We start from the raw sequence: 21,465 nt of genomic DNA, 5'->3' as shown, positions 1-21,465 counted from the left end.
TGAATTAAAACGCCTATTTTTAGCCCGCTTTGCAGTACATCCCTTTACTCCCCACGTATTTTGGGTTACGGCAGCCACCCGAGGGAGAAGCCTGGCATTTCAGTGGAGGGTAGCAGTTGTCTGTACCTAAGACTCGTTGGAGAACTGGAGGAGCCCCAAGGGGTCCCCGCTGCCCCCCCGCCCCGGGCACGGCCAGCGGCCCCATGTCGCCTCTCCCCAGCCAGAGCTGTTGGCTGAAAGCAAAAATAAATAAGTAAAATCAGTCGTCGGCAGCTGGCCGCAGCTGGGCTGCGTTTCTGCCGGCGGAGGGTGGCCAGGAGGAGCACGCTGGGGCTCCGGCGACGAGCCGCGGCTGAGGCGAGCTCACAAAAGCTGCGTTTTTGACCCAAGAGGGAGAACAGAGGCGGCATTGAGGAACGCGGGGCCGGCCGGCGGGGAGCAGCCACACCGGAGCCCTGAGCGCCCGCCCGCCCGCGCCGGCTGGGGAGGTTTTCCGAGTGCAGCTGCCTCTCGCCGGGGAGCATCTGGCCTCAAGGTGTGAATTCAGGGTGCTCGACGCCGGCCGGCCAAGGAGAGGGTGCAAAAATGGGTTTTTCTTTGCATTGAGCAGCGTGGGTGACACCCTCCCCGCTCACAGGCGATGGAGAGCCGTCAGCCCCCTCCCGGTCTCACACGCAGCTCCCGGCATCGCAAGAGGCCCCGGGTTTGCCGAGTGAATCGGGTTTTGTTTGGAGGCTTCCCGCCGGGAAAGTGGCGGGGTCGCCGAGGTCGGCTGGATACCCCGCAGCCGCGCGCTGGGAAAAGCCCGCGGATCTCGGCCAGCGCGAGGGGACCGCAGCCAGAGCCAGGGCAACGCTTACAGGCAAACTCCTCTCCTGTGCTTCTGCAAAAGTACCCATTCCGTTGGCTTTTTCCAAAGCAAATAAAGTTAAAATTCATTGTTGATTCGCAAAACAGCTGCTCAGTTGCCAGGAAGGGGATGTTGAAGGGGCGCTTGGTGTTCCCAGCCCCTTCCCATCCCACCGTGCATGGAGGAGCCTCGGGGCTTGGGCAAAGCGAGGTTTAGGGGCCAAGGACAGACAAATAAAGGGAAATACAAAGCAAGGCCGCTCTCACCTGCGCCGCCTGCACGGCCTCAGCCCCGGCTGGCTCCAGCCTGTCATTTCTAGCTAAGCACGAGCATTTGTGCCTGGACACCCTCCAGCTTCCCGTCAAAAACATCACAGGACAGAAAGAAAACGCGCCCCCCGCCCCATGCAGATTTCCGCAGGGACTAATTGCTCCCATTAAACCCACATAGCCGTGACTCCCGCACGGTGCCAGACACGTTGGGAAGCCACGAGGGACACGCAGCTCCTTTAGAGGCCAAAGCAGCCAGATTCACCCTGTACCAGCTGGGGGGGGGGGTTGGCAGTTTCTCCCCCCGAGGAGGGGTACCTCCTACTCACCCTGCCCCAGCTGCTGCCAGACCTTGCCCTGGTCCTTCCCTATAGGAGGAAAGGCATGGATTTGGGAAGAAAAGCATGGATTTGGGAAAGCCACAGCAGGAGGCAGTGCCTTAGAGCAAGGCAGTACCCGTGTTCAGACAGGTCACGCAGGAAGCCCACGACAGGGGCCATAACAGATGTAGCCTCACCCTTCCTCCATCCACACCAATGCCAAAAAACCCCACCCATCCTCTTTTCTAAGGATCAGGCTTGCCTTAAAACAAGCAAACGAATGAAAGAACCGCCCCCAGCTGTGCTGCCTCTGGGCTCACCTGCTCAGCCTGCCACAGCTGTATTTTGGGGGAAATTTGGGTGCATTGTGGTGATGCTCATTGACACCAGAGAGAGATTTTCTGCAAGTAGCCCAGAGCAGTGAGGGGACACGTGTCCCGCGGGACAGGGCCACCAGCTGAAGCCTGCTTCTCCTCGTGGTTATTGCAGGTGACACGAGATGATGTAGCATCAGTGAGAGCTTTAATAAATTAGGTATGCACTGTTCCCCTCTAAATGGGAGCTTTTCCCTCTGCCGGTCTAATCCAGACTTGACTTTGGATGGCAGGTTCTCTTCCCTTCTCCTCGCTTGCTCCAGCTCCATTTAATGGGATCGGATGAGCTAATCCCCCCATGTCCCTTGGCAGCACTATCAGATGGGATTTCTGCACCGGGGCCGGAGGGAAACCCATGGCCCAAGCAATCGCCTGCCCTCACCCAGCCCCGCGGGGCTCGGTGCGGTTCCCGCAGGGAGCTGGTGCATTGCTACGGCTTCACCGCCTGAACCCCAGGACCGCAGAGGGGGGACCAGGGGCTGCAGCACACACGGACATTTCAGCATTAAATGACAGCCTTGTTTTCTGTTGTGTTTTTTTAAGAGACTGCATGCCTGACCAGACCGCATTTCTTGGTCTGCATCCCATATTTATCCTGTAATTACACCTTTGGACAAAGGCTGCCTGTCTGTGAGACTGATTTTTTCTTAAGGACACAGTTTTATTATATGCTCTGCTTTCACTGTAATGAAATCCTGGGAGGGGGGACAGAAAAAAACTCCCCACAATTTGGGGGCGAAAGCTGTTCTTTCTCGAAACCTGCCCCAAGAGCGAAGGAGTTTGCCCAAGGCCTCTCCCTTTTCTCGAGGAAAACCCGAACGCTGACATCCTTTCTGCTCCTCCACCACCCCATGAGGATTAGTGCCACAAACCCCCTCTCCGTGTTGTCCCGTAAGAGAAAGGTGCCACCGAGCCGCGGGCTCCTCTGCCGCAGGAGCAGAGCCTTGCCGGAGAGGTCTCTGCAATCCGTACAGCCAGCCGGCTAAGCTGGATAAAGCCGATTAAGCTCCTCTTTGCACCTGCCTGGATCACAGCACAACAAGGGAAGAATTCCCACAAAACAGCATTTCCGTAAAATTCCTCACGGCCGCCACGGGCTTGGCTCGGGAGGAGCAGGGAAGATTTGCATCGCGTGAAAACCAGTGGCGGTTGCTGGAGGTGTTTGAGCAGGGGGTTGTGGTTCTGCCCGTCCTCGCCCCATGCCAGGGGCTGTCGGTGAAACCTGCCTTGGGGTCAACCTTGAATTTGGAGGTGCCTGATGACGGGTGAGGTGAACCCTGCCGCTGGAGCATGCTGAACCTGGCAAACTCATCCCGCTTGTGGCAGCAGGTTAGGTGGGAAGCGAGATTTTCACCGTGCCCTGCTGTGTTTTGTGCAGGGGAAGAGGAGCTGGGGAGCACCTCGGCACAGGAACAAGGAGAAGAGAGTTGCGACATGGCCCCGGGACAGAGCAGAGCCCCTGCTACCAGCTCCCCACGGCTCTTCTCAAACATCAGTTGAATCGCAGAGACCATTGCATTTCACCTTTGGGGTTTTCTTGAATCCCTTTTCTGGGTGGGATCTGCAACCGATTTATGGGCTGGCACGTACGGAGGCGCTGCCTATAAATACACATGACTGGCTGGTCCAGCCTGACCGAAATAAGGTGACTTTGGTGCGGTGGTTTATGGGAAGCGGCCAGCAGCTGGTCTTCTCAAGCTGATGTCACTGAAAAACTGGAAATGAAAAATGAGGTTTGTTGAGAATAAATAAAATGGGAGCTTGTTGATTTTTGCTAAAAGCAAATTTTATTTATAAGGTGTAAAATAGCCAGTGTCGATGTTTCAAAGCAGCCAGAAACTGGCAATTCTTTGCCCTGGACTGACCCGATTCCCCCCTGGCCACAGCAGAGATCCCCGAGGTGTGCAGGGGTGGCCGGATCACCTGGGCAAAATGGGGAACCCAGGGCAGGTGCCAAGGATGGGCAACGCAGTTTGTCTAGCAGAGAGCGATCCCCCACCTCAGCCCCGGAAGACACAAAAATACCCGTTCCCTGAAGCACAGCCCCGAGCCGCGCGGCAGGAGGGCTGCAGCGACGCTGCTGCCCCTGAGGCTGTGGCAGGACCATGTGGGCAGAGGGACAAGTCTCCTTCGGTTTTACGGCAGAGACATTGTCAGTGGGGGGGACACAGAGGACCCCTCCAGCAGCTCAGACTTGGCTGGGAGGGATGGAGCCTTCAGGCTGGCCCAGGAGGGAGAGCAGCTCTCGGGAGGAGAGTGAAGGGAGGGATGTCCTGTCGAGGGCTACTGCAAACTCAGAGAGGCTAGCCCACCTCGTGGTGGGCAGGACAAGGAGGCACAGGCTCACGGGGCTTTGGGCGAGTGCAGAGCAGGGGCGCTTGTGGCATCCTAAGGTCTTCCCATGCAGCACCGTTTAATTGTACTTGGAGGGAGTCTATTAGCTCTGGCTGATGTCGGATTAAACCCGATGATGGGAGGACGCAGAGACATGTATATCTCAGAGCTGCAGAGGTGGGGCAGGAGCATCCCGCAGAGCCCCTTCCCTACACCTCTCCCTTCCCGCTGGCCCCCTGCCATCCCGCAGGGAGCGTACGGTCCACGGGGCAGGTGCAGCGAAAAGGGCAGGGAGCCTGGGCAGGCCGATCGCTGCCCCCAGCCTCCCTACCTGCCTCTGCCGTACAGCTCACCAGCAGAAGACAAAACCCTCTCTGAAGGTGAGCAGCTCTTACTGCAGCCGTCTGTTTGCAGCCAGACAGAGAAATATCATCAAAACAACGTATTTGCCAAAATTGAGCACGCACCTGCACGCAGGAGGCTCCCTCTGACCACAGTTCTGAGCATTTGGAATTTCTTCCCGTTTGCCTTGAGTTGGATGCGAGGTTTTCACAAAGACTCCTTTTACCTCCCCTGTTTGCTCTGGACACTGTTTTTGCCACTGACCTTGTCTTGCTTATTGGTGTATCTCCAATTCACTGGCCCAGAAGTTTTTTACCCTTTTTTTTTTTGAAAGGTGGCCCTGATCTTCTGGTGTACAACCAGATTCACCCAATGATTGCCCTCATTGCCTGGGAACAATGCTGTGGAGGGCTGTCCTTGCCAGTGACTTTGTCTCAATTTGAAGGCAAGCAGAGGAAAACCAAACCACCACTGGCAATGCCTTTGACTTTGGCTTGGAGGTAGGATGAAGACATCTGCCTTGTGAGCAGCAGAGTTAGGGCAGGAACGGGATCTTTTTTCTTCGTGGCAGGTCTGGTGCAAATATACCTGAAGAGGGAAAACACTACGTGATGGGGGAAAATAGGGGAGTACTCTTGGAGGAATCGATTTCTCCCAGTAGTGGGTACGTGCTGTAAAATACGTGCAAATGCCTGGCATGAAAAGCCAAAATCTGCCTCTGTAAAAGCCAGAGCTGGGCACAAAGGTGCAGGGGAAGGGGGAGAGTTATGCAGGTAAGGCCAGCCCTGCCAGGAAGGGGATGGGTTCACGCACACTGGGTGTGAACCAAGCCTGTCCGTGTAATTTGAGGGAACAGCTTAAATCAGGTTTTGATTGCTGAGTTCATCCTTTTAGAAATGGAGACAGGTTTGGGGTTTTTTTCCAATTTTTGCATTGAATTATCATTTCCCAAAACCAGCCATCACCAGTCTATGCCAGCAGGCTCCTCACAGATCAGTGCCCATGTAAGTACCAGGAGAGAGGACAGGGAGCAGACCTGGAGCACTGCTACCCTGGGGATACTTCCCAGCCTCTGGACATTTGTAGCTCCCGGATTTCCTGGCTGGAACGAGTGCCTCGGTGTTTAGCAGCTCTGGAGGATTTATCTTCCCCGGATTAATCAAAATTATTTTTCCCCCATTGAAAGTTTTAGCATCCTCCAGCCGAGTCCTGTGTAACAAAAAGCACAAACTTGCCCCTAGCTTATGTCAGCTGAGGCCGTGGGCTTTCCTACCAAGGACCTTCCTCTGCTCCCGGCTTTATTATCGGCTGTTCCATCCCTCCTCTCCCAGCTCTCTCTCTTCCAGGCTGAAGAGTCGCCCTGTGTAGAGCAGAAACACCTCCAATGCTTTTGACCCCTTTGTCACCCTTCTTCCTCACTCCCCAAGCCCTTCCTGCAACAGAGGGAAGGGTGTCCGGCGCCGCACGCTGGACTTGGACACCCATGTCCCACGTCCCTGTGGCCGAGCCGGCTGCACCCTCTGGTGGCAACCCTGAGTCCAGGCCCTACTTTTCCTGGAAAAAAAGGTGCAAATTCCATCGTCCGTCTCCCACCCCCGAGGCTGGGGGGGAGTTTTGCTCGGGACCCTGCCCGGAAGGGGCTTTGGCACGGCCTGGTGTTCGCTGAAGGAGGGATGAGGAGCAGAGGGAGCCTTCAAACCAGCATGGGAAGGAGAGCGTGGGGGCAGCTCTGCCAGCTCACAACGCCGCAGTGTGCACAGCAGCTATATTTATCCACATGGCCAGCAGCTATATTTATCTGGAATGCCACAGGAGCCTAAAGTCCTCAGGGTAATTTCCGTCCTGCAGAAGAACACAATCCGAATGTCCTTTTTACTGTAAACCTTCTCTGCTCCCTGCTCCCCTTCTCCAGGGGCCTTCGCTACCTTCTCAGCCTTTCCCTGCTCCTCCTTACATCCCACTATCTCCACCACAGTGACGCTGAGCTCATCTTCCCTCTGTCCTTCTCATGCAGCCCTCTCTGGGCTCCTTTTCCCGCTGCCACTCGGAGCAGATACGTCTTTGTTTCTCTCTCCAAGGGAGCCCTTTCTCCTGGTGAAGGGAGCAGGCCATCCTCAGGCTGCATTATTCACCCAGCCTGCAGTCTCGGCCAGTTTGTGGGTTTCCCACCACTGAGGGCTGTGAAACATGAAGTCCCGCAGCAAGGGCAGGAACAGGGCACCCCTCTGCTGCCAGGCCCCGGCTGCACCCCCAAAAGGGGGCATTGAACCACCATGCATTTAACCAACATTCATAGCTAACAAAGGACAAGACAAGGTGGGCAGACAAAGCCCAATGTTCATGAACTTTCCAAAACAAAACAAAACAGTCTTAATTTTTGGTTTTGTTTTTTTTTAAAGATGAGCTCATGGCTTTTACCGCTGCGGTTTGGCAGGGCTGACCGCACATCCTCAGCATTAGCTGAGCCTCTCGACTCGCACAGCATCCTTACCTGCTGCCAGGCTGCAGGTGCCATCCCCGAGCTGGCTGGCTCAGCCGGGACAGTTTCCCTGGTCTCTGGGCATTTGCCCATCACCCTTGATCCTCATAGTCCCCTTTTCACGTAGAGGATGCATGTGGGGCGACTTAAGGAAGGTGAAAAAATCTGTACTTAGGACTCTGGTTCTCACCTGGGCAGACACTTCGCCCTGCTGCCTGCCCTCCCTGCCGGGAGAGCCAAGGTCTGCAGGCTGAACTCAAACCTCGAGAAACCCAGCTCCTCCCCGCAGCTTTACGGCTGCAACAGCTTATCGGCCGGCAAACCTGACTCCTCCCGCCGCGGGGAGAGGCGGAGAGCGAGTAAAAGGCGTGTGGCAGGCTGTAACACAACCGCTGCCGTAGGGGGGGGAATGTCCCCCCCCGTATGGGGCCAGCCCCCTCCTGCTCTCGGCTCCCCGGCTGCGCTGGCCGGGGCTCGGCCCGCCCTCCCGGGCGCAGCGCTGAGTCAGGGAGCGGGCGGGGCAGCGCCGCACCATGGGATCCCGCGTGTCCGTGGACGACTCCGTGCGGGTGGTGGTGGTCGGGGGCGGTTTCGGAGGAACGGCGGCTGCCAGCCTGCTCAAGTCCTGGGCCATCCCTTTCGTGTTGGTGGACGTGAGAGATGCTTTCCATCACAACGTCGCTGCCCTCCGTGCCGCCGTGGAAAGTGGTAAGGGCTCAACTGATTTCCACGGCCTTCCCCCTGCGTGGGGCCCGGCGGGTCGGCTCTCTTACCCCTGTCAGTGAGCGCAGCAGCTCGGAGAAACTTGAGGAGTAGCAAGGCACAGGGTACTGAAAATGCCTCCTCTGCCCAAGCAATGTTTTCTGTCTGGAAAACAACTACTTGGCTCCGGGAGCACCCACAGAGTTTAAGCCAATTGCACATCTGCTGGGAAAACTGAGCAAAAACTACTTGGATGGCCCTTTTTTAGATGGTGACTAAGCTAAAACCAGCAGCAGCTGGAAGGGGTGAATTGAATGTCTTTCTGTATCTGGTACTTGAAACGTCAAGCAGCTCAGCAGCGAGGCCCTGGATGATAAAATTCTGTTGGTGAGCTGCTCAGGCTTGTTTGGGGTCTCACTTGAGACCGGGCTAACCCTATTGCTCCAGTCACTGGGGATTTAGGGGGAAAATCTCATGCTTGAGGCTGGGAACAAGCATCAAAAGGATGTCACAAGCTTGGTCTGAGAGGCAGATAACGTGACAAAACGCCTCCGACATCCTGCCTGAAATGCCCCAGACCACAGTGGAGCACTTACTGGCAAATCTGTACGGGAGATTCTGCCTGGGGACCAGACACAAAGCAATCTAGCTGAGGGTGTCACCTGGCCTCTGAGAAGCTGATCTTGTCACCAAATCCGAGCCAAAGGTCCTGAAGCTCATTGCTGGGCAGTGATAACGCACAGCAGAGCCCCAGCCTGTGGTCCCAGGTGCACACAATGCTTTTTTCCGAGCAAAGATGGCATGAGGGGAAAAGGGAAGAGGAGTTTGTTAGCCTCCACAGAGGGAGATCGCTTCTCTGTTGTCTCCTCTTACTACAGGATTTGCCAAGAAGACTTTCATCTCCTATTCTGTCACCTTTGGGGACAGCTTCCGACAAGGCAAAGTTGTTGGCATAGACCCTGGGAGGCAACAAGTCTTGCTCAGTGATGGTGAGGTGGGTGATGCAATAACTTGCAATGAGTAACCTGGCTGCCTTATGGGATCACCTGCTAACATGGAGAGTCAGCCTTCAGCAGGGCGTGTTGTAAATCTCTCCTTCTCAGGGTGTTTCTTCAGCTATGCCTTGGCTGCGAGAACACAGTACTCCAAATCTAGGCTATGTTGGCTTTGACTTGTGATGTCCAGTTGGAGAAGTGACTTGGAATTCAGGTTTCAGACTGCTGTCCATGCTTGGAGTCCTCTGGGGGGAAAAAGCGAGATGAGCAGGAGCACGGGGCACCTACAGAAAATGTGCCTCTGAGCAGGAAGAGGAGTGTAACTCCCATCTGTCAGAGGAGGGTGTGCGCATGTGCAGGGCAGAATCACGCTCTGGGAAAAACAAACTGTCCTTTGCCCTTGAGTTGGACGAGAACTGGGAATGCTGTTCAGTTGCCGCAAACACCCCCATACTTCCTACAGTGCAGCTCAGCTGAGCACACGAACCCTGACTGATCCATACCCCCGGGCTCAGAGTTGACACACACAACAGGACTCCTGTTCTGATGTAACCCTCAGCTTGGCTGAAATACCTGACCCCAAACAAGCCACAACCCAAGCCCTCTGGGAAGGCACTGATTGCTTTCCTCTAGGTTTCTGCCACCTGTGGGCAGATATACAAATGCTTGTGCTTAACACTGACTCTAGAAGGTAGAAAGGAATGAAACCAATGACCTAATTGTATGGAGGGATGCCCCAGACAGAAGCAGGACCCCGGCCATCTCCCTTAAAACCAAGAGGCAACGTAGGGAAAGACTGTAGCATTTAATCATTCTGAAGAGGTTAGTAGCAGAGGCCGTCTTTCCCTGCACGCACTGAATGGCACCATCCCTTCTAGCCAAGCTAAGTGGCCTAGAGCTGTGCAGTGTGGGTGTGCACTAAATACCGCACCCCACCTAGTGCTCAAATGAGCTTTTATTCTCAGAGCTGGATTAGAGCTGAACAATTAAACCTGGAGCTCAGACCCTTACCTAACTGCAGACAGAAACAAGGGCAGCAGCTCTGATAACTCTTTCCAGCCAGAGCATCTCATCTCTGTTCAGAAGAGGGTGAGGGAGAGAAGTTTACCTCTGGAGCCAGCTGTGATGGTAGCTTCAGCGTTTGCCATAAATACCAGGTTATTTCCTGTAAGCTTATGGTACTTTTTTCAAAGCTCTCGGCTCATCTGAAGAATGGTACTTCTTTCAGACCCTGAGGAAGGCAGTTACTTCTTGTCACCTGGACAAGTCTCTTCCTAAAGTCACTTTCTGACAGTGGCAAGTACTTTTCTAGTTATTAACGGGAGCTGGAGGAGGGGGAATGAGTGAATAGTACCTAGGAGGCAATGACTGTGTTCTAGGCTCTGTTTTTAAGAGGTCTAATATCCTGTTCCACCTTCTGCCTTCCCAGGAGCTTCACTACTCCCATCTCATTCTTGCAACAGGCAGCGATGGGCCATTCCCTGGGAAGTTCAACAAAGTCATTGACATGGAAAGTGCCATCCAGACCTATGAAGACATGGTTAAGGAGGTGAGGAAACAACTTACTTCTTAGGAAGCATTCCTTGCCTTTGTTCAGTTTCCCTCTCCCAGACACCACTATGGCTACTTGGAGCCATCTGTGTCTAAGAACAAGAGACCACCATGCCTGCAGGGACAGGCCAGGACAAAGAGCATGGTGCTAGCTTGTCTAGCGTTCTGCGTGCTCCAGGGGAAACCTAAAATGTTCAACAGAGTTACAGAGTACACAGGAAGAGTGCACGGGGTTCTCATTTTTTGTTTCCTCTTAAACTAGGTGGATTATTGCTGTTGTATCTCAGAAAGGTCTGTTCACAGACTGGCTGAAGGTCTTTGACTTCCTGCATATAACAGTTCTCTTGTAACATCAGTTTCTTCTTTACTTCAAGATTGAGAAATCTGAGCGCATCCTGGTAGTGGGAGGTGGTGCTGCTGGAGTGGAGATGGCTGCAGAGATCAAAACAGAGTATCCAGCCAAAGAGGTAGTAGCACGTTAGTTACTATTAACTTCATCCTTGTTTCTGCTCTTCTGTGATGGTCCTGCTGGAGATATCCGAGTTCACTGCAAACCAGGAGTTTCCATGCAATGGCAGCCTTCACCCCCACTGCCTCCTCTTCTGAGAGTGCCCTATAACCTGTCACCAGCAATTATTGGCACTAGATGCCAATAACTGGCTCATTCTCCTTGGGCATGAAGCGGGGTGGAAGCTAGCTACCTATAGCTGCTCCTGCCCAGCACGCGGTGAGTCCTGTCCCATTCCTGTGTCCCCGTTTGCTGTTTTGTGCCCAACAGGTCACCCTCATTCACTCAAAAATTGCACTAGCGGATGTGGAGCTGCTAGATAGCGTCCGTCAGGAGGTGAAAGAGATTCTCCTCAGAAAAGGAGTGCGCCTCCTATTAAGTACGTACTTAACGATGCCTCTGAAGCTCTAGACTCTGAAGCTTTATAAGCTACTCTTAGCCAAAGCGTCTCTTTCTGACTTTTTTGACTAAGCATGGCTCCCTTGAATTCCCATTCCTCTAGAAACTTCTGAGCTAGCCGGAAATGGCAGCCTAGTAAAGGTTTGTTACCCACCGCTCTCTGTTGCAACAGGTGAAAGGGTCAGCAGTGTGGAAAACCTCACGCTAAACCGGTTCCAGAAAGACATTGTAGTAAGGACAGAAAAGGGCACCGAGGTGGTTGCTGACATGGTAGTCCTGTGCACAGGGATAAAGATTAACTCTTCAGCATATGCCGCTGCATTTGGTAAGTGGAAAAAAAAACACCGGGTGAGGAGAAGCAACACAGTTCTTCAATGTCTTGTACTTAGTACTGTGAGGTTAGGAACCAACCTTCTACAACCTGCAGTGGTTACTCCATGATACAGCAAATGCTCTAACATCCCATTAAATACTTTACTTAACTGTAAAATGTGACCTTCGGAAACTTACAGACCATAGATCAATAATCTGCTAATACCCCCGAGGAACCTTGGTGTCCTAGTTCAGCATGAGGCAGATGGCACCTAGAAGTTGATGGCAACTCCTGCTGCCAAGGCCAGGATTTCATCCTAGATATGAGCTCGCCGAGTTCTGTGCAAGAATAGCCTCAGCACATTCAGCGTTCTTGCTGAACTATCAGTGACACGGGGCATTCAACTGATCAATTACTCAGTAATACACCTTTAGTCTGTCCTCTTACAGCCCAACTTCAGTTTTGGCAGGACAACTATGGAGCAGTGTTACTATTACACAGTCTCTTTCTCAGGCTGTGTATGCTAGCTCTTAATGTTTCTTGATGTTTCTGCTGAAGTATCAAAGGATGATTCATTGCATGAGACCGCAATAATTAACTACAGCAAGGCAAAAAGCACCTCTTCGCTAGTATGTAGAAAAGAGAGCGAAAAACCAACTCCTTGCTTTGTGTCAATGACATGTTTGATAACATCATTGTCATTTTGGGGCCTTGGGCCACAAGCAGCAACACAAAGCTCCTTCTGAACACTTACTGTTTGGCAAAACAGGGGACAAAATGGCAAGTAATGGTGCTTTGAAAGTTAACAAGCACCTCCAGCTGGAAGGCTACGAGAACATCTATGCCATTGGGGACTGTGCAGATCTGAAAGAACCGAAGATGGCCTACCACGCTGGGCTCCACGCCAACGTTGTGGTGACAAATATCATCAACAGCCTGACACATAAGCCTCTTAAAACCTATGAGCCAGGTAAGGTCATCTCCTAGCACCTGGCCTTAGCTGTTGGGCTGCTTTTCTGCAGGGAACAGCTGCTTAACACGTACACATCAGAACTTGCAGGGGACACTGATTAAAGATGAAGGAACTCAAAACTGGGATTGACTATATAAGCTTATAGCTCAGGCTTCATCTTAGTTCTTGCCAAAGACACTGTAGATGTTAATTACCTGTGTCAGTCTATGGACGCAATGTGTCCTTTCTTCACTAATGTCTTCCTGATAAATCTACTGGTCTGCTATTCATCAAACTTGTTTCCTTTTCTTTAAATTGCATACTGTCCAATTGAATCCTAGGAACAAGGAGATGACTTGACTTTCTCCCCCCTTTCTCTCATTAAACTATACAACAAACAAACTCAACAATCTAGTCTCAAGTCTAGCTAGGTGATGGATCTCATTAATAAGCAACTGATGTAAATACTTACTGTAACTATGTTGAAAGCTCTTCCACATGGATGGAGGACATCTGGACATCAGTTAGGTTTTCAAAGGCTACCCTATTTACATTTCTTTCTACTTAAATTTCATTGTCTACTTCTTGATTTTCTCCTGCCAAGAGGGAGTCCATTCTACATCACGCACACAGACAGCCCAATCCTTCAGCAATCCCATTAATATAAGAGGTAGAGCAGGTGGTAGAGAGAGTTGTGAGCAGCTCTCCTTGGGCCTGCTGCTTTCCTTGCCATGGAGCACATGTGGGTATGGGGGGTGTCTGGGAAGGGAGGGGTTGGAGGAAGTGCAACGCCTACATGTAGTAGGGTTTGATACTTAGCTTTGAAACTGCTCAGGTTAAACCTCTACGTCTTCTTTCCAGGGTCACTAACATTCCTGCTTTCAATGGGCAGGAATGATGGTGTAGGCCAGGTGAACGGTTACTATGTGGGACGTCTCTTGGTGACCATTGCTAAGAGCCGGGACCTGTTTGTCTCCAAGAGCTGGAAGACGATGGGACAGACAATGCCCTCTTAAGAGGGGAATCAGTAACAAACCAGCAAGGAATACAGCAACTGGAAGAGAGTAAGGGTGAGTTCTTATTGCTTGGACAGACTGATACTGTCTCCAGCAGCACCTCCTAAAGCCACCTGTCAGCATGCTGCCCTGCCTTGCTGTAAAGGGGAAGGAGGCACTTTCCAAATGAAGTGCAGTGAAGTTCTCAAGATAAAAAACAGGGAAGGAATGTTTCTTTTATTTCCCTGTTGAGATAGCTCTGAGCAAGAAAGTTGGTTTACCTTGATTTGTAACAATAAACACTGTGGTTTTCAAAATATCTGTGGTTTGTTTGTTATGTGGGGTTTTTTCCTGGCTTTCTCTACTCTTGCTCTTCTAAAAGTACCTGCCTCTTACAGATCTGGAATCTGCTCTGCAGCATGCAGGAAGAATGGCTCGCAGCACTGCCTTGGGAAAGCCCGCCTAAAGCTTTGAACAGGCTATGGTAATCCTGGAACTTAATGGAATATAATACGGCTTTGTGTCAACATCTCCACAGCAGCTTTAATCACGTTACTCAGCACACAACTAACCAGCTAACACTGCTCTAAGTGTGATACAGCAAGCACTTAATTACAGATGCTGCTGCTTTTTTCTTGGGTTTTTTTGTGTTTTTAAGGTGAGAAATTCCCAGAGCAAAAGTAGGGTTTATAATAATAAACACACTTGACACATCTTTTTCTTTTTTTCTTATAAAACAAACAAAATCACCATGAAATATTCTCAGTAATTACAGAGATTATTGTGAGTTAAAAGCAAAACAGAAGCTCCTCATGCATCACTTCTAAAATCCTTTTCCCCTCTCTGTGGGCTGGAGGCAGAAGTTTACCATCCACCCTCAAGGGAGCGGAAAAGGGAGCAGAACATTTTTAAGAGCTTTCTTTAAAGTGTGTGTGTGTGCACGTGAAAAATTCATCACTACAAATCTAAAATAAGGTTACTCTTTAAAAACGTCTAAACTAAAGTAACAAGGGACACTAAACAAACTCCTGAAAAGAGATGGTAACTCAATTGCTTAAGGTGATATAAATGGCTAGAGGATGCTGATAGCATGAAGAAATCGGACTAAACCCCTCTCATCTCTAGTCACAGCTCTTCATCAAGTCACAACACATCACACTACTACCACTCCCCCTCCTCATCACATTGAAAAAATAAAACCCACCTCTAATGCTTTTAATGCTACTCAAGTTTGTTGAAAAATAAAGTTTCATTTGGCTGCCGTTGCTACTTAGTATCTAGCTTGGCCATTTCTTGCACATAGATGCCAATACTTTCACTGTCGAAGAGCAGAAAGTAAATGTTCTTCAAGGAGGAAGAGCTGGTGCCGTCAAAATGCGTGGAAATAGCTCTTAGAGTCACCTGGGCTGCCGTCTGTTTTGGGAAGCAGTTTCTATGTGGTAGGGGAAGAAAACAGAACAAGTGAGTGTCAGCCACCTGTGCAAGCATTATGCATGCCTCATGCTGAAAGGAACAGGCCATAGCTGTACCAACTACTGGCTGCTGTTAATGTAGTGCCAGTTGCAGTTTGCAATTGTAAATCCCAGAAGCAAATCCCGAGGTTTTGATAGCAATATTCATCTGCTGCTGCATTAAGTTTCCTTGCTGGCATAGTTACTGTTTTTATTTGCTTCAACTTTTTACAACACACAACATTTTTTTAACACTTTCCCTTAGAATTAAACTTTTCCATGCCATGCTGGGCAGGCTAAAAAGTTCAAGTTGAAAATTGAAAAAAAAATAATACATCAACTACTTAGCTGACTTCCTCACCCTGTCATTAAAAATACTTTGCTTCAGACTTCAGTGGAAATAATTGAAATTACAACCCCAAGCCCAATGGAGGCCAAGACGCATTCATTTGTTCATTTTGATGGTAGTGTTCTCTAACCTACAATCTGAAAAGTTAAAAGCTACCAGGCTTTACAGTAAGTGGACTTCAACTGTGTTGACATCTCTTGGGTCACCTGGCCCACATCCTTGAGATTCAAGTTTCTGGGCAGCAGCGTTTTTCCCCATTGTAACCATTCTCATGCTCCTTTTTCAAGTCACAAAACCATTCAGCTGCAACACAGCTCCTTCACCCTCATCTCCATGCTACAAGGGAACTGGCTAAGAGCACATCGCAAAGAGCACAGTTACTATGAAGGTCAGCTGCTTTGCATCTCTATATAGAAATATGACTGCTGTAATACTGGACATAATTTCAAGAACTGTTCTACATTTTGAACTTGATGCTTATCTAATGAAATACTCTGCCTTGCAGTATGCTCCTGCTTAGGAAGGTCTCCACATTGTTCTACTTGTCTAACACTAAACAGATTCCTTGACCTAGAAAGCATCCCTTCCTGAAGCAATACATCTGTGCCAGCCACTGACACCTGGAGGGAAGGACACTCTCCTGCATTCTCTGCTGGAGTTTCCCTGCTGTCTGACAATGCTTGCAAGAGTTCTGCAGATTTTGTACAACACTGAAGAGTGTCGATGCAGTGCTTGCTACATCAGCATGTAGGAAGCCACGTGCCTTGGAGATGAGACTTTACTGGGGCATGCTGAATTGTTTGAAGCTGAATTAAGACCCAGCTGAGATTTCAAATGGGTCTTTGGACTAACTCTGCTGGCTGCTCTTGAATTTAATGCCTCCTATTTAGATTCTGCTGCATGATAATGCTCCTGAGGAAGTTAAATTCATGCCAAAAAAAAATTGGCCAGCATAACCTAGCCCACGTCTTTCCTCTGAGGCAGGATTACATATAACCTTCCTGCTTCTGAAAAAAGTTTGTCTAACCTACGCTTAAAGATCTTCAGTGATGGGCTACATCAGAATACACAGATAACCCATCCCAGTGCCTAACAATCCTTACACTTGAAAAATTACAGTGTTTCTTTTAATAGCATCCAGAGCTGCCTTTGCAGGCTTCCCCCCCCCCCCCGCCTTAGCACTGTCATGTGCATTTGTTTTTATTTCCCTTTCTAAGTTCAGTACTACTCACTTCTTACTCAACATCATATTAGTGATAGCAGACTACTTATCAAATTTATATTAAAAACCATCCAAAAAAGAGCTGGGAAACTAGTCATCAACAACTGCTGTATCCATATCCACTGTAATCCAAATGATTACTAGCAAACAGATTTTCCTACTTTTAGTCCCTGGACAGCATCTGCAGCAACCCAAGCTCATACGCCTTTCTGGCAGCAAGCTGTTAATAAGGACTTTTTGAAAACATTTTTCAGTTCATTTATACCTGCTTCACAGCACAAATAATTTCATCTAAACTGCATTTCTTTAATTTTTAATGACAAGATCATAAAGGTGAAAAGTGAGATATCCCATCTACTACTACATTGTATCAGTTACTGTATACAGTCCCTAAGATGGGACAAAGGAAAGATGAAAATTCACAGAACCAATACAGCATCATTCCTGATCTACCTAACGAAACCAGCATTTCTTGTGCACACATGTAGACAAAATAAAATGACAGCAAAACCATTAAGTCTTACTTGAAAAACTCTGCCTTTTTTTCAGACAACTTTGAGGTCCTTTGATAAATCAAGTGTAAACTAGCAGCACCTGGTAAGGCTTACTCTATTTTTTGTTAGCGGGAGTAATTGTAAGAGCAGAGAGTGAAATAGAACTAAGCAGCAGAAGGATCTGCACTAAGACTAATGCTCCAGGACTGGATTATTCTTAGATAACGCTCACAGGAGACATGAGGTCTATAGTGACTATTTCTATTGGCATTAAAAGCTACAGTTAATTTTTAAAAGCTGAACTTTAATAATACCAAGTGGTAAAACAATTTATCACATTTTGACTAAACACTATAAACAAATGATCTGCGTATAAAGGAAGAAAAATCATTAAAAATTGCACTGCCCCTCTACTTATTCTTTTGTCCTGATCCATAAAAATACTATTTTGTCTTGAAAAATGTCTGTATAAGAATGGCATTTTCACCTCCTGTGTATTCAGTGATGTGTGGTGATTTCACTGATCAAAACACACTTGTACTTCCATTTTATTCACTACCAGGCTAACACAACTGGACGGTACTACGTACTCTTTGGGCATTACTAACAAAATCAGTAGTGACATTTCAAATTAAACATAAGCGTGCCAACTCCAACACAAAAGAACTTCTCCAGTTAGCAGGGCTTGTGCAAGGTTTCTTGTGATCAGAGACCAAGCAAGATTAACAAACTGTCAGTTTAAAAAAAAAAAAAAAGATAAATACTGTGGACATCTTAGTCAAGCATATTTTATTTGCTGGTTATTGAGAAAAAAAATATGTAGTTTCACAGTTGGTTTCATAGTTCCTTTTTTAAAACAGAACTATATTTGAGAAACATTTATTTTCTTTCGAAAGCAAACATTTTGTGTGACTAGTCTGTTTAATCTATATTCTCGGGATGACTTAAGTGAAGACCCCACATTTATCTAGCTCAGGTTGCATCACCATTACTTGCCTTCAGTATTATGCTGGTATGCTCTTATTAGTACAAATGTGGTTTTAATAAAATTCACCACAGCACAATGAAGAGACCTAAAAACTGAGGTAGAAGAATGAAAATCACTGCCTAGCAATAGAAAACACAGCAATTCCACTCAGCTCTCCTGTGGGTCAGCTAATTTCTCTATATGAGGGCTTTCTGGTCATTCCATGCAAACACTGCACTTCAAGCTCTTTTAATCTGGAGAAGCACAGTATCAGACAGCACCTGCCACAGTCCTCTCTGGAGGCAGGATCAGCCCCACAGACCAGCGGGTACCTCCCAATCACAACAGCAGCTCCCTGACAGCTTATTATACCCGATACAGAATCCTCCTATGCAGAAAGAGTCATACCTGCCACTGGGAAATGGGGGGAAAGCCACGGACTTCAACTTCTTGTCTTCTGCGGCTGTTAAGCAGTTCTTTATGGTCTCTTCAAGCTGCTCTTCACACTTGTCTGAGCCCCACTGTGGGATGTGACAGTGGATGACAAACTTTGCTGCTAGGCCGCTAGACTGAGTAAGTGCAGCTAACACAAATGAAAATATAACATTTAGTTTTGAATAGAAATCACCCTGCAATGACCTCTCAATCCAACGTACTTTCTTAATTGCATTACCTCTCCAAAGAAATACATTAGGAATTAAAATATGCCACAACGGCTCACTTGCAATCATAATCTGACTGTCTCATCACTACTTCCGTGATCAATTATTATTTCTTTAGAGACCAAAGAACCCAGGGCTCATTTGGTTAATACACAGTTATTTAATAATACTTCATAGCTTTCTCATTCAGCATGGCCTCTGGACTTGTTTTATGCAAAATATCAAAACCTTGCACTGAATACAGTATCTTTAATCCCCCAACAGACATTTCTGCAGTGCTGTCACAGCCTTATCTGAATGCTTTGCACAAATACCCCTGCATCATCAATACGGCTCCAGAGTGTTAGGGAGCACTATTCAGACCCACTTCACAGCTGGGTAATTTCAGTCAACGACAGGAAAATCAAAGATGTTTGTTGAAAGTCTCCACCAGTTATGTCCAATTGGGAATCTCAGATTAATTTTTCAGAAAGCTTAATATGCTCTCCAGGACCTGCAGAGTCCACAGCATGGCATCAGTTTGCAATTGTGATCATTAGCACTTCTGAAAATCTGAGTCTCGGGAATCTCAGGTTAAACACCCTGAAGTTAGCTGTGCAATTAATGCCCAAGGATGAAAAACTTGGATTTATTCACTTGTCCACCATCCCAAAGGAATTCTGTTGCAGGCACAGAGGAATTCTGTCTAATGCTTGACCGTACTACTAAAATTTCAACCAGAAGAGAAATGTCAGGCCTTTAACTATAGGGAGCAAATTGACTGAAAACAACACAGGTATCCTGTGAGCAGCACTTGAATTCAAGCCCATTAGGCTGGAGCTCAAGTGGTAACAACCATTTATTATCGCTTGCCTCAAAACCAGTAGAAAGGGTAATTTCAAACACAGCAACACAACACACTGCTTGAGAGCATACATTTCCCTATTTCTATTAAACTAGGATTATCTTCTTTCGTGGGACTGCCTTAATAGCATAAAAGGACTCTATTTTCTAGTTTGGTAGCAATGTCGACAGAGAAAAGTAGTTTACTTTGATGTTATGGCATATATTTTTGATTCAATGCAAAAGTGAAGCACAGTATCTTGTACAAAGATTTCCCTGTTATCTGAGATTATAAAACTAGGCTATTAATTTAGGAAATTTCCAGAAGCAGACTATTTAAAGCATTTAGTTGCTTGAGCACTGAGATACTAAGCCAAATAGGGCACTAGAAGGTATATTGTAACTTCTCTCCATCTACCCTTTGGCCACCTTCAACCCCTATGAATTGGTTTAATTTGTCCACAAAGGAAGGCATAACCTCAAGTTCCAAACTAGTCACTGCTACAGACGCGTTAAACATTTGAAGGGAGCTCTTGTGTAATTCGTGTTTCTATAAGGTTGCTGTAGTGCCTGGGAGAAAAGCAGCAATTGCTCTTCCAAAAGCATGCCAGTTCTAAAGATTGTATCACATCTTTATTTGTGTTCAAAGGAAGGTAATTGTTTGGATTATACTGTTCATCAAGTTGCATAAAGTAGAATAATTTATAAACTACTGCTGCTCTTATACCTCAGACTGAGAGCTGTTTCTGATTCTCACTAAGGAATGTGGTACAAACAGGACAGGAAAGATGGCACATAGGTGACAGCACAAGTTTTCCTTAATTTTCTAATTTATTGACTCTCACAGACAGAAATTGCCTAACATAAATTAATCATCCTGCTCTAACTTATGGTGGCACCTAGCAGCCCAAAGAGAGAACATGGGCAGCACAGAAGTATCTCATTCTTCCTTTTTTTTTTTCCTCTAAGCAGGCTGTCCATATCAGCAACAGCTTCAAAGAAGAAACAGAAACATTTACATCACATAAGCAAAGGCACACATACAATCAAGAACAGATCAGCATGTCCAGAGACAAAAACATATGAAACGAGCTGTTTCCAAAAGAGAGCATAGTATCCTTTTTACCTTCGGCAACTTCCAAAGGTCCTTGAGATTTGCGAAGCTCTTTCACCGTTTCTAAAAACTCTTTCCCTCCAGCCTTTTCCAATGCCTTGCCTGCAAGGACACGAGCAAAAGGCCTTGGCTTCAAAGTATCAGCATGAAAAAACAACTCTACCTTATTTAAAAGAAGAACATTGTACACATTATCTTGTTTCCCTCCTAGCAGCAGCTGTTTATGTTTACCACTATCTAGCCACATATAAAGTTTACTTTTTTTATTGGTTTTGAAACTCCCTGTATGTTATCACCAGAAATTAATATAATTAACTCTAACAATGTTATCTTACTCTGACTTACTGCTAAAATAGTGAAGAGTGGGATTTTCAGGACTCAGATTTTCAGCCTCCAAAATCAGCTCAACATCCAAACTCTACTACATTCTGAAATAAACACAGCTTGGATGCCAGCAAAGGTCTTGATGACTGACTGTATAAAACAATGATCCAAAAGCCTGCTACTAGATTCTCTGCCTCTTTATGCGACTGACTGCATCTTTTTTACCTCCTTCTTGCTTCAATTTCCATGTTTGTACACCAGCAGTAATAATATTTCCTTATTTCATGTGAGCAGTATAAGGCTTTGTACATGAGTATTTCTAAAGTATGTAAAATCCTACAGTGAAAAGCATAATTAGAAGTGTTATTAATACATAATTTTTAATCACAGAATTTTCAGAGGCAAATGTAAAAATAATCCAATAAAGACCGCAATAATGATTATTTTTACACCTTTGCTGCTCATGTGCTTCAACAAATTATCCGTGTTTTGATTGTCGTAAGTCATCATTAAAAAAAAAAAGATAAATTAGTGATTAGCCTGTTATACCCAGTCAGATCCAGCCTGATATTCAGAAGTGTTATATTCAGAATTTTATGGCCTGAGGAAGATTCAGATGAAACAGGATGGAGTCTCAGATGACACCTAGTAGACCAGCTACTGTTCCAACTCTAGAT

At 47.6% G+C, this 21,465-nt stretch overlaps 2 protein-coding genes across 6 annotated transcripts in view; one reads left to right on the top strand and one right to left on the bottom strand.

The window, feature by feature from the left end:
- The first annotated feature begins 7,300 nt into the window (after positions 1 to 7,300).
- Positions 7,301 to 13,902, top strand: AIFM2 (apoptosis inducing factor mitochondria associated 2). Of its 2 annotated transcripts, XR_008577836.1 has the most exons (9): positions 7,301 to 7,676; positions 8,549 to 8,664; positions 10,095 to 10,214; positions 10,591 to 10,683; positions 10,995 to 11,103; positions 11,296 to 11,448; positions 12,206 to 12,406; positions 13,250 to 13,458; positions 13,782 to 13,902. XR_008577836.1 is itself a non-coding variant. In XM_054831244.1 (8 exons), exons 1-8 carry the CDS (start codon positions 7,502 to 7,504, stop codon positions 13,402 to 13,404), a joined length of 1,122 nt encoding a protein of 373 aa, XP_054687219.1. In that variant the 5' UTR covers positions 7,301 to 7,501; the 3' UTR covers positions 13,405 to 13,702. The 2 variants fall into 2 exon arrangements, 1 of the variants encoding a protein (XP_054687219.1); XM_054831244.1 differs by lacking the exon at positions 13,782 to 13,902 and having other exon boundaries at positions 13,250 to 13,702.
- A 9-nt stretch (positions 13,903 to 13,911) lies between these two features.
- The window catches only part of LOC129208501 (core histone macro-H2A.2), a 28,635-nt gene continuing 21,081 nt past the window's right edge, over positions 13,912 to 21,465 (bottom strand). For 3 of the 4 annotated variants that reach the window (XM_054831247.1, XM_054831245.1, XM_054831246.1), the window contains 3 exons: positions 20,477 to 20,566; positions 18,275 to 18,449; positions 14,185 to 14,815 (listed from right to left, as the gene is read on the bottom strand). In XM_054831247.1, coding sequence (XP_054687222.1) covers positions 14,650 to 14,815; positions 18,275 to 18,449; positions 20,477 to 20,566 — 431 coding nt within the window. In that variant the 3' untranslated portion in view covers positions 14,185 to 14,649. Of the gene's footprint in view, positions 14,816 to 18,274; positions 18,450 to 20,476; positions 20,567 to 21,465 lie in introns of all 4 variants that reach the window. The other variant, XM_054831248.1, reaches the window with a different exon arrangement.

The sequence above is a fragment of the Grus americana genome, chromosome 7 (genome assembly GCF_028858705.1).
Source record: "Grus americana isolate bGruAme1 chromosome 7, bGruAme1.mat, whole genome shotgun sequence".
Taxonomy (NCBI): Eukaryota; Metazoa; Chordata; class Aves; order Gruiformes; family Gruidae; genus Grus; species Grus americana.
This window is presented reverse-complemented; position numbering and strand designations above follow the sequence as displayed.

Coding starts and splice junctions, on each gene's coding strand:
- AIFM2 (XM_054831244.1), top strand. CDS start 7,502: ATGGGATCCCGCGTGTCCGTGGACGACTCCGTGCGGGTGGTGGTGGTC. Junction 7,677..8,548: donor CCGTGCCGCCGTGGAAAGTG/GTAAGGGCTCAA, acceptor CTCTTACTACAG/GATTTGCCAAGAAGACTTTC. Junction 8,665..10,094: donor TCTTGCTCAGTGATGGTGAG/GTGGGTGATGCA, acceptor CTGCCTTCCCAG/GAGCTTCACTACTCCCATCT.